This window comes from Typopeltis vanoorti, chromosome 12 (assembly GCF_054136105.1).
Source record: "Typopeltis vanoorti isolate ZY-2024b chromosome 12, IOZ_Tvanoo_1.0, whole genome shotgun sequence".
In the NCBI taxonomy this organism is placed as follows: Eukaryota; Metazoa; Arthropoda; class Arachnida; order Uropygi; family Thelyphonidae; genus Typopeltis; species Typopeltis vanoorti.
In genome coordinates, this window is record NC_143560.1 from 120,900,808 (window position 1) to 120,913,509 (window position 12,702).

General features: G+C 36.1%; 1 protein-coding gene and 1 long non-coding RNA gene across 2 annotated transcripts in view; one reads left to right on the forward strand and one right to left on the reverse strand.

The window, feature by feature from the left end:
- Positions 1–912: 912 nt before the first annotated feature.
- Positions 913–12,702, reverse strand: part of LOC150101187 (intracellular coagulation inhibitor 3-like) — a 33,082-nt gene continuing 21,292 nt past the window's right edge. Inside the window, exon 2 of the mRNA XM_090402103.1 lies at positions 913–2,198. Within this exon, the coding sequence (XP_090258229.1) occupies positions 989–2,191 (1,203 nt within the window). The 5' untranslated portion in view covers positions 2,192–2,198 and the 3' untranslated portion in view covers positions 913–988. The remainder of the gene's footprint in view (positions 2,199–12,702) is intronic.
- Positions 5,532–12,702, forward strand: part of LOC150101188 (uncharacterized) — a 320,189-nt gene continuing 313,018 nt past the window's right edge. The window contains exon 1 of the long non-coding RNA XR_016549191.1: positions 5,532–5,815. This is a non-coding gene — a long non-coding RNA (uncharacterized LOC150101188). The remainder of the gene's footprint in view (positions 5,816–12,702) is intronic.

A 12,702-nucleotide genomic window follows, 5' to 3' on the forward strand; every position in this document is an offset into this window, starting at 1 on the left:
TAGAAGAAAGTTATTGAAGGTAATCTAAAATTTTGCTATTATTTACATATTTTGTTTAAAGAAGATTAAACCTAAATTACCATATACGACATGTTAAGATTAATTTCCTCAAAATATGCAATGTACGAACAATGATTGACAGATTATATTTTTAAGATGGCAAGCTCTGTTCTTGGAATAGCAAGCATGCAGATGTCTTCGAAGTAGACACCTGCATGCTTGCAGGTGTCTACTTCAAGTAAACGGAAGTAGTTCCGTTTACTGTGAATACGTCTGTTGAAATCATTTGTCCGTGTTTGGTACTCTACAGTTATAGCCTGCACGGTTTTTTCTTTTATTGTCATCGACATGATGTTAGCAAACCATCCTTCTGTCAGTGCAGCTTGAGTTTAAAAAAAATAATAATAATTCACTCCGTTTTGAACTTTGAAAACCAATCCAGTGCTCCAGTTCTTCCGCTGCTTCATCTCTCCGAACATGCCTCAATAACTCGAAGGTTGTTCAGCTTGAAGTACAACGTGATACACTTAAGCTCTTCCTTGAAATTTGTCATGTTTTTGAACAGAGCAAATGCAAGAGGACTCAGTCGTTATTTCTTCTTGATCAGAAAGGCTGTGACTTCGAAATAAACAGCGAATGTTCAAACTTATGGACACTTGTCAGTAGAGTTTTGTACCCAATGCACTTTCGTCATCTAGCGTTCAGTCCGGAATTTTTTTGAGCACATTTTGTACATGCATAGTGAAGCATAGTTTCAGTTAAAAAACTTAATGAAGCCTATGAATATTTGCGAGAGAGAATATCCACCCAACATCGATCTGAAATTGGGACATCTGCTGTTTGTTATTTTACACGTGTTTAAACTTTTTTGATTGTTAATACTGGAATGAAAAAGGATAATTTAAAACAAAATTCACAATCCTTCCCCTATATTTTATTGTTTTATCTCTTTTATTGACATTAAAAAAAATAGCAGTTCAAAATTTCATTACAGCTCCGCCACCTGTCCCATGTATAAGATGGATCCACTCATTTCATCAATTATAAAATACAAAAATGGATAATTAAATTCAAGAACAGTAAAACGGTTCCTGGTGACTATGCCAATAACAGACAAGGCAGAAGCCTCAGATCCCTCTTCGTTCACATTTATGCTGACTTGATGAATCACGTCGTCAACATGCAGACCTTCAGCGTCACTGATCCCTGATAAATCAGCCGCTGTTTCTGTGAACATACTCTCCATCCCTAGAAACTTCAGCTGATTCTGGAGATGGAATTTACTTTCCAATTTAAATTTAGGAAGATACACTTGAACTTGCTTCATGCTAATATTTGCAATAACTTCTTCCAGAAAAGCAGTGGTAAGATTCTTCTCCAATTCCTGAAAATATTCATTATCGAGAGGCATTATTACAAGAAATGTGATATCTCCTTTCATCGGTAATGCGATTGCCTGGATATCTAATGCTTCAGCTGTGTAAATAGAGAAGTTCCCAGTAATCATCATCATCTGAACGATAGTTTCTTGTATACCCTTATTATAAAAGACCGACTGCGTTGTGTTTTCTGGACTGAACTGATATTGCCATATTCCTTTGAAATGATTTGCATTCAGTAGCAGCAATCGTGTTGTTGTACTGGGAACGCTACTTAGAAGATTTTCGATTTTCCCCTCGGTTTTCAGTTTAGTCCACGCATTTAGCCATTCTTTAATCAGCTCCCCATGTCTTTCAAAGTTCACTTCAAACAGATCGGCTTTATAAAACTTTTGAAGTTTCGCTCTATAAATCGATGAAATATTATAGTTCTCTTGAACCACTGCTGCATTAAATATACTCATGTCATATTCACCTTTGTTCTCGTCTAATAGGTCACGTAACTCATAGAATCCATAATGCACAGTTTCCGAATCATTTAATGAAAAATGCATGGCTCTTTCTATTTCACTCGCTGTCTCTGCTCTTGTTCCCAAATACAACATACCTAGTGCTAACGAAAGACTCAACGGAGATAACATTACATTACTGTTCTCAGCGACTAGCGTATTGAATACAGATATCCCAAACCTGTTGTTTGATTCGACTAATGTTTTAGCAACTTTGGATAAATTGCAATGTATAGTATGATCTGCAATCAGAACAGCAACCAGCGCAACGATGAACCCTGACGTCTTACAAGATGGCTTCATGACGCACCTATAAAGGAAAACGAGATGTCAAAAATAAGAAAAGGTACTGTAATAAAAAATACATTTCTTGTAAAGTGCATAAAGAAAAATAATTTGTTTAAATTAATATATCTTGAAATTTGACACTACATATACAGTTGTGCATAATATAAAGATTTTTATGCCTGGCACATGCAAGGTCCACATCTCACCAATACGTCAGAACACTTTTCTGTCAAATATCACCGACACCATTCAGTTTTGGTTATTGGCTTCATCACATCCTTCTTGCATGTTCTTGACTCATGAATAATACAAAGGAGGGGGGGTCTGGAAAGTTCAAATAAACACCTAGAACCGCGTTTAGTTAGCAGCCAAACTCGCACTTGTCTGCACGGTGATCTTTATCGTGTTTTTCTTTTTCTTTTTTATTAGTAATAATTTGAACTGAACTGTAACCAAATCTTAATTACAATTAAACCCCTTCTCTGTAACAGTGGCTCCAATCATGGATAATAAGGTTTTCAATTTGTAGTTAAGGAACTGAGAAAATCAAGTCGTATAAAGGCCATTGCAATTAACCTTGTTGTGCAATTCAACTTTACTACCTTTGTTTTCCCTCTAGTATACCAACAAAGCACCTTGACCTCACCTGACACAAATGGACCAGTTATTCTTCGTGATGTCATCGCAGCTAGAAGGCCATAGTGTAGTTTTTGTTCTTTAAATACTTGAATGCGAATGTCATTTTTTCTTGTAAACTTCCGTAAGTCCTTAATCACTTTCGTTTTTAGATAACCTTGATAGTTACATTTTTTTTTAATCTCTAATATTTCATCATCAGAACACCAGGTGGTGAAACTGCATCATTATTTTTAACAGGCTTTTATTAAATGTTTTTCGTACACGAATCTAAGTACAATGGTTATGAGGCAATTTAGTTCGAGACAGGGCCGTAATTACACTTTTCCCTAGGCGCTGGAGCGTCCCCCCCTTACAAAATAAATAAAAACGAAAAAAAAAATCAATATATATATATATATATAATTTTTTATTACATTTATTAATAAAAAAATACATTTCACATTTCCTATATTATTATAATAATATAGGAAATTTAACAGAAATAATCATTATTTTTTTTATATTCGATTTTAATTAATTATACTTTTAATCTCATTGGGAGATTTAAATTTGCCCTAATTTTTTAGGAGCACCAACTAGAGCCTCGTGCGCCTGTGCATAAGTACGACCCTGGCTCAAGAATAACAGTATACAGGTCGTTCCCGCCTTTACGAGTTAATTCGTTCCTAGCACTCTCTCGTAAAGCGAGAATTTATTTCCCATTGATTGAATTCAATTCGCACAAAGATCTTTAAAAGTGATTTCTGACTGCATGATCTCATATGGTGGGGTAGGATTTTTATCTCTCGGAAACTCGTGTTTTTCGTCTCTCAAAACAGGCAGACGCCGTGAACACACACACACATCTACAGATATAGAATTCTAACATAACTTGAATACTACTGGACAAGGAAGTCAGCGGGAATTCACCTTTTCTGTAATCATTCCCTATTAATGTAGCACTGCTGCCCACCAACCGCTAGGTTGAGAGAAGCCATGCTAAGAGCTCTCATTCGTAAATCCTGCTCTAGAGAAGTTCTAAACGTAGAACTTTTTTCAAGTCACTTCAGACCTCCAATGCAGTGGTCGTAATCTCCCTTGCCCATATTGAGATTCCAATCCACAGCCTCGCGGTTGGAGAGTGGAACGCTGATCATTTTGCCGGCCAGGCCATGATTATATTACTATTAATATATTAATATTATAGCCTCCGTAGCTCAGTCGGTACAGACGAAGTCGTTTAATTGGAAAGACCCGGGTCCGATTCTCGTCCAAGACGTGAGGAACTTTTATCTGGTATATTTCGATTAAAGTGAGTTAGCCGGTCTCATGCGGGTGTAGGGGGTTTTCACCGGGAAACTTGGGTTCATGAATTGCTTTTTTTTTTTTTGTTTGTTTGTTTTTGTTTTCTGAGTTCCTTCTGTTTTGCTTGAGAAGTGTGAACTGACGTGATAGGCAAGTTTTCATATATTATTATTATTATTATTATTATTATTACAAAAACCTCCATGGAGTCAGACTCATCGTGGGATGTCCACTGTTATACATACAGTTTATCATATGTGATATAGACAAGTTGTTAATATATAATTTTTGATAAATTTACAACTTTTTGTCCATATTTACAATGGAAACAGTATTGTAGTCGAAAGAGGTAAGCCTTGTCCCACTCTTCCAAATTTTACGGCTTTGAGCCATTCAAATATACCAACCAAATATAGCATTCTCCTTCATTATTGTTTACTAATATACAGTATCTTAAAACAAACACATTGTCCCCCACTCTGTGCAGATTTAGTTACAATTAATTGATAAAGTATTCAAAGTTATCCTACAATTAATCGCATTGGACCAATTGAGATGAGCGTTGATGCACTCTTAAAACTTTTATACATCGATAAAAATGCAATTACGTACGGTCAAATTCACGTGAATTTTGTAGCGTGGGTTGCATAAGCCACGACTGCACACCCAACCTGCAACAGTATGAATCGACTACAGTTCATACAATGGTTCCTCTCTGACGAGATAACACTAAAAACCTACGGTAAAATTTATTTATTTTATAAATAAATAAACATAAATAATGTTTATTTATTTCACTGTGAGATTTTTGCTGTAATAGAAATAAAAATCTGTTGAATTTAGAAAACACAGAGTATTAAAAAGCTATATGAATCCAAGATAAACAGGTAAATTAGACTTTTAATGTATCGATTTATATGTTGATTTTTCAAATTATAATGACATTACAAGCTTATACGCCATGTTAATAATAAGTATGCTCAAATAGATAATCCCCGAGAAAATGGAGGTGGAATAGAAGCTGTCACAAATTACAAAGAAAAAAAAAGTTGTTGTTTTTTTTCGCATTTTAATGAAAATTCGTTTTTTTTTTTTTTTTTTTTTTTAATGTGGAGGGGAAATACATTCCACTGGCACGAGAGTTTTGCAATATTAGATAACTATTTCATACATTATAAGCGAGTGTGATAAACTGTTGTTGGATTGTAGTTCATGTGTGGTTTTCCCTTGAATGTTGCCACGCAACGATCTCTTCTCGCGAACACCTTCCCCACCCTTGCTTTTATTATGGATTCACGGAGTTTGTTGTGTGTGTGTGTCATTGCATGAAGATGAGATAAAGGAAATATTTTAAACCCACTTATGTATTAACATGTTTATAAGTACAGTGGCAGCGTATTAAAAAAAAAAAAAAAAAAAAAAAACTGTGTGTGTGTGTGTCTCTATGCAAATTGGACAACATGAAGGGATCCACGTGACTAACTTCTTAATCACAATTGTAGCTACGTGTCGTGTGATGTTGCGTAGTTTACGGCGTGAGATAGGAGATGAGGTATTTGAAGTTGAAGGAATGTTATCGCATAGACAGTAAATAAATATATTATTTGTGAGTTTTTTTTTTTTTTTTACTGTGTAATCGACTTTGGAAGATTCGGATGCTCGTGTAATTGTGCGCAAGCAAGGAGTAACTGGTAATGGCCAACTCGAATTAATGAGGTATGGAAACACTTTATTAAATTGAATAGTATTTAATTGAATAGTTATTAAGCGATATTGATGTTGGCCACATCATAAATTATTTAATGGTTCTGTGGCGCAGGGATTTCTTCTTTAAGAATATCTTACATAACAGAAGTTGTGATTTTTTTCAAAAACATGCTTTTCGCTTTTTCAAATGCAATAGAGGAACATGCGAATCTGCATAACAAGTTTAGTCTACCAATAGATAGCTACCTTTTTTTTATGCGAATCCTACCACCAAAGGTTATGTACGCTTTAACCTACCTCTTGAATACTAGATGTCGGTTAAGCGGACATGATCGGTTCGTTCTCTTACTCTGTAGCTCAAACGTGGTAGTTGTTTTTCCAGATACTTTAGTCTTCGAGTAAGAAGGTGGGTTTCGCATCAGGTGATGAATATCATCGACCACTTAATTACTGTCATAAATATCCCTAACCATGCGGGATTTGAATACACAACTGGTTGGGAGTGAAGATGGTATCCATTCGGATAGCATTATTCATCTAACAATGAAAATAAAATTTTGCTTTATTGTTCAAATTAGTTCAGTTATCTTAATTTGACTGATGACAACGCTGATCTTAGTTTAATTTTTTGTAAATTTTGGTTTTAAGAATACTACTTATCCAATGGATACTTCGAAAGCTTAAGTGTTAGCCCTGGATGGATTGGGGGGGGTGGGGGGGGAAGCAGACGGTATTAGTCAGGGCCGGCAGAAGCCAGCCTGCATTGCAGGCGGACGCCGTTTCGAAGTATTAGTATGAAGTTTCATTCTTTCTTTAAATTTTTGTAAACGAATTAAGTAATAATAAGTGGAGAAACAGAGTTTAAATCTGTATTAGAAGTTCGACAACGGAAGAAAAAACGTCAGTTTCAATACGAACATCCTGATGAAGAGCCACAAACACCAGAAGATAAATTTAAAGTCAACGTATTTTGTACACTTTTAGATACTGCATCGACTTCGTTAAACTAACGTTTTGAACAACTTAAAACTGACGTTGATAATTTTAGTTTTTTGTATAGACTTTTCCAAATTAAGAAAAGAGAAGAAAAAACTGCGACGACTTAGAAATTCTTTTGAAAGATGATAACAATAAAGATATAAATGCCATGGAACTCTTTGATGAGATACAACCTTATACAGACATGTTTCGAAACGATACTTCAAAAATTGAAAATCCTCTCGATATTCTTAAATATATTGTGTCGAATAATTTATCTTTTCCGAATTTTGCAATTGTTTTAAAAATATTATTAACTATACCTGTTAGTATAGCAAGCGGTGAGCGTTCGTTTTGGAAACTTAAATTAAGACTTATTTAAGAACATGTATGTTACAAACAAGGCTTGAAAGTCTAGCATTAATAAAAATGATATATGTGAAAACTTGGACATTAAGAATATTATAGATAATTTTGTTAATATCAAAACTAGGAAATTTAAATTTTAATTAATAAAATATTTTCAAGAACAAATGTGTAATTTAATTTCTTTCTTGTAAATTCTTTCCATTTGATTATGACAAAAAATAAATAAATTGTCATTTGTTTGGGGGCGCCCATTTCAGCTTTGCAGGCGGTCGACGTAATACCAGGACCCTGGTATTAGTACTAGAAACGCACTTTCTCCGATAACTGAGAAATCAACCCGTTTATTACTACTCCAACCTACTTTTTCTTTAATTTTAGAAATCTTCTATGTATAATTAAAGTTATATACTCGATCAATCCAAAACCAGAATAGAAATACTGTCGGGCTGAAAACAGGAGCCCAGTAAGTGATGATTATTATTATTACATTGCTCGGTTCATCCACAAGTGGTGCTACCTTTCATGACATTCTTCCATGGGAAAGAGAGCGAGGGGTTATATAGCACTGCTCTTCTGATCACATTACAATCTTCTTTCGATGACCAAGTCAATGAAATCGGTAACAATAAAACGTAAAAAATTTGCCTTAAGTGTCCTAGTGGAAAGTGGAATAAGTCCATGCACGTGGTAACAATATGAGCTCTACAAATCTCATAACTTATATGCAGAGTTTCTCAAAAAGATGCACTCAGTTAGACGTTGAGTGGCTAGCTTATTAGAAATACCCGCGTAATAGTATGTTAGGCCACGGCGAACCTTCAGAATATCCTTGGTATTGGGCATTATCTCTGCTAGATTTTCTGGAAATACTCATGAGGTGTTCTATCCCCTGATGGACATGATGAATTCTAGCAGTTCCACCAGATTCGTTGACTGTGGATCCTTCTAGCGAATTCACAGCCCAAAACATGTATATTGAACATTTGTCTATCCCAGTCAGCTGTTTCTAGCTCCAGAACTTTGACCTGATGTATCACATCAATTTTGATACGCCCAAGACGCCTTGCAGGACGACAACAATTTGAGATATTCTGTTAAATATATTTCATATTCCGCATCTCCCATCTGGCTCTCACTATCATTCTCTGTTTGAAGGTGTTTCGGTCACCCATATTGTTAATTATCTGACGCACCTAAACTCCATGTTAGTCCCAGAGGTAAATTGCTTATTGAATACTTGATGCATGCTCCATTCCATTGGTTGTGTGTCAATATGGATTGCATTTAGCAATTGCACTAATATTTTATATTGGTGCAATTATTTTACTAATATTACTAATATAACCACCATATATAAATGAATATCTTGCGTAGTTTTATGGTGAGACACAAAATTAAATTAATGCGCATCTAATTAGTGTGGTGCACATAGCGTTAGTCGAAAAGACGAACGAAACAACAATGCTGAGCATATCGTCATGGTAGAGAAATTATATAAGTCAAGTAGATTCGGCATTATTTCAAATGCCGAATGGTAGAAAGTTTCGTAAAAAAAAAATAAGTTGACCAAAGAGCTTACGGGAATACACTCACGGGATTCACGAGTTGCCTTTACCGCGGACTAATTAAAAAAACAAACACTGCCCAAGCGTCTGTATATTCGCTTTCTATCAGTTCATTTTGATGACGTTTCACTGTCCTGACAGCTGTTTCGACCAGGCACTGTAATTAAAGCTCCTCTCTAAAAATTAGGCGATCCCCTAGACCACTCCCAACGAGTGCCCGAAGAATCATCCAACTCAGCAGAGGTTCCAATCAGTGACAAGCTCGCCTTGTCACTGAGCAGAACTGTGTTCATATTTGAGAGTAAAAGCATTTGCCGACACTGCCCGATAGAGGCTACGCCGGAAAACACCTACCCTCGAAATCTTCAGCTCACCTCAGTTGGAGCCAGACCCGGAAGGAACCTTAAGAGAGCGAAAACTCCCGTTCAGTACTAAGGAACTTGAAATGTCGGAGACAGGATTGTCTTAAAGCATGGGCACACTAGGCAGTTGCTCAGGGGCCCCATGCCGCAATATTATTCATGAGAGATCTCTTGGCAGAGTCGACCTCTCGCTGGAACACTAAGCTAAGAAAGAAAACTGGAGATGGCGCACAATATGTCAATAACTAAATACTTTTCATACTATACTATAAATAAGATTTTTAAAAAAAATACATTTCCCAGGCTTCGCCCAGGGGCCTACAATACTGTTGAGATGGTACTGGTCAATGAGGTGTATTTTTCGTAAGCGAACTCTCGGTCGATGCGTAAAGTATTTACTAAAATAAAGAGCCAAAAGGCTTCGTTTCGGCGATGCAAAAGTATATAAATTAAGAGGATATTAGATCCAGCATTATTTAGGAAGACACTCTCGGCCATGTTACGCGTTGCCTTAGCTCGGACCTTAGAAAACATAAACGCTGTCCAAGCGTCTATATATTCGCTTTAACGAGAATTTTTGTCTGTTCTCCGATGAAAACCAACCAGTTCGAAATAGCTGTCTGCCAATGAAACCATTATTAAAATGGACTAATAGAAAGCGAATATATAGACGCTTTGGTGACGCTTATGTTTTCTAAATGTAGTCTGCGCTAAGGCAACTCGTGAATGCCGGGGAGTGTATTCCCATAAGCTCTCTGGTCAACTTACCTTACGAAACTTTCATAGTTTCTATATTTGGCTTTGAAATAATACTGGATTTAATAATTTTATTATTTAGTGACACCTCCAAGGAGTCCAAAGTCTCATCGAGGGAGGGCACCTACTCTACAACACTTCGTCTCTACTGCTTACATTCATCATCTATCTACTGCCCATCGTCACCACCACCACTAGTATTTTTTGTCTGTAAATTGCGTATGTCCTGAAGGCCGATTTATCTGTATGCGGGTTGAAAAACCCGAGTTTCCGGGAAAAAACTCTGCTACCTCCGTATAAGATCGGCTAATACCTTCAATTTTAAATCGAAGGTGAGTTAGCCCACGTAAAGATTCTTCCCTTCACGACGAGAATCGAATTTAGGCCTTTTCCAGTCGAAGGGCGCAACGTACCGTCGTTCTTCCAATTGCGCTACGGAGGCGCTTATATAATTTTGTCGCTGAACTGAAGCCTTTAATTTGTAAATACTTGACCACCGACGGAGAGTTCGTTTACGAAAAATGCACATCTCTGAAATTTCAAATTCCTTAGTACTGAACGGAGTTTCTGCTTCGGAATAAAAATAAACGTAGGTTTTTAATGGCTATTATAACGAAGAAAATTTCAGAAATTCGTGATAAACTTATACTCTGAAAGCCTGCACGAGTAATGATTCTGGGTGTTGTCAATAATATTGCAGCAATTCACATACAAGTAATGCACTCTTGAGGCTGGAATTAGTGGGGCGAGTAAATCTTATATGCCGACGTTGTTTTATGGAATGATTTAAGGTGGTCTTAAGCAGAGCTAATGTTTCTGAATGATGATACGTATAGGTAGACTGAGAAGCGCAGGTGTGGAGATACGCTTGGTTATGCAGATTAGGCAAATTTAAGTTCGACGTATAGTGACCCTATATAAACTATCTCTTATCCGAAAATCCGATTATTCTTGTAGAGAAGGCAGAGGAGTCCAGGACTTAGTTTCGTGTTGTGTGATGGGGATTAACTGTGTGCCCACCATTCATTATTTTTATGGAGATGAAGTTTACAAAAAAAAAAAAAAAAATAGGAGCGAGGCCACCCCATAGCCTTTGTGCTGTCGAGCCGATCTTGATGATTATTTCCCACACCAGTGAAGGCGAAAGAGAACGTACTGTAAATCCTTCTCCACCCACAGTTTCATCTGATTTGAACCTCCACTTCAGTTTTATATGTTCGCCCACAGCGTTTAGAAGCGCAGGCTCACTCAATAAAAGAAACAAATTGTCGTTCACGTATCACAAAAACTGGTTTCTGTATAGCCCAAGCGCTGTCCAACATCTATATGCCAGCCAAGATTTTTAACAGGGTTAGATGGGCAGGCTGCATTTTTTTTTTTTTTTAAACACACACACAAGATGATGCAAATATAAAACATGTCCTGCTTAATTTGTCCCTTTTTTAATCCCCTTAATTTTAGAAAAAGTGAAATTTAAAAATTGGGGAAGACAAAAGAAAAGTTAATGACAGCTCTATGTGCAATTAAACTAAACTAAAAGTTGTTGCATGTCTACTTCAATGCTTTTCGGCGAAAGCATTGAAGAATTATCTATATAATTTTGTGCTTTCAGTGACAACGTTGAATTCAGTTCATTGCTGAATAGACGCCTGCTTGGTTTAAGTCAAATTGCTAATACCTGCACAGAATTCTTAATCGCGTTGAACCGAGGAACAAATGCTTTAAAATCTTTAGTTTCAAGTATTGTTATTTAACACTTTCATTGCCAAGCTGAAAATTGGAATTTCGTGTGGTGGCCAAATTTTTTTTTATTTTTTATTTAGTTAGCAACGTCAACGCGATAACGCGTGATCGGCCGTTTGGTGAGAACTCGCATCGCGTGATTGGCAATGAACATGTTAAAAAAAAAAAAAAATCTTTTGCATTATTTAATTCATTCAAATGCTGCTTGATATCAGTTAAGATAGCTAGTACTATATTTTCTTCCTTCCAATAAAAGGGGATAAACTTCTTTCCGAAGTTTGGAAAATCTCGCTCAATATTTTCTAGTATTCAACCAAGCTTCGATTGTGCAAAAGCAAGTCGCCATATTCATCTGAAAATGTTTTGAATATTTTATGCGTAAAAGTACGGTTTTCGTCGCTAATTAAATTTTTTTTATTTTTACTGTCTTGTCCGCTGTATTATGCAAAGCACCATTTAGGATTTGATTCAACCTCTTTTCAGCAAACCAGTAACTAATATTTTCCACAGTTAAGCCGTATGCATAAAGTTGCAATCAAGCGGTCAGCAATAAAAGGCATATAGCTGAAAATGTGCACACAATTACTTGATGAAGTAAACACCCATGACAGGTAATGACGTAATGGGACTCATCAAATATGCTGATAATGAATGAAATAGATAAACTAGTAAATTTAAAATGGGGATAATGAAGGAAGATCCTCAGAATCGTTATTAATTATACCAATATAAATAATATAATATATATATAAAAGAAACAAATGAACGTGAAAATTACAGAGGGATATCGCTACTGTCTGTAGACTACAAAATTTAATCTAACATTTTATTAAAAGAATTTTGACAGATGCTGGAGAAAATGTAGGTAAATATCAAGCAGGATTCCGAAGAAGTAGCTTCATAATGACCAGATGTTCACACTAAGACAGATACTAAAAGGGGGGGTATGCAGATTATCCTTATTTAGACATTTAGAAAAGCATTAATAGAGCCTTTGCGTAATAAATGAACTACTGAGTTAGCTTTCACTAGGTGTGGAATCCCACCTAATATAGTTCGCCCACCGATTAGAGATCCTTCGACACTTCTACGCATGTCACAAAAAGGAGAATCCATTCCGATA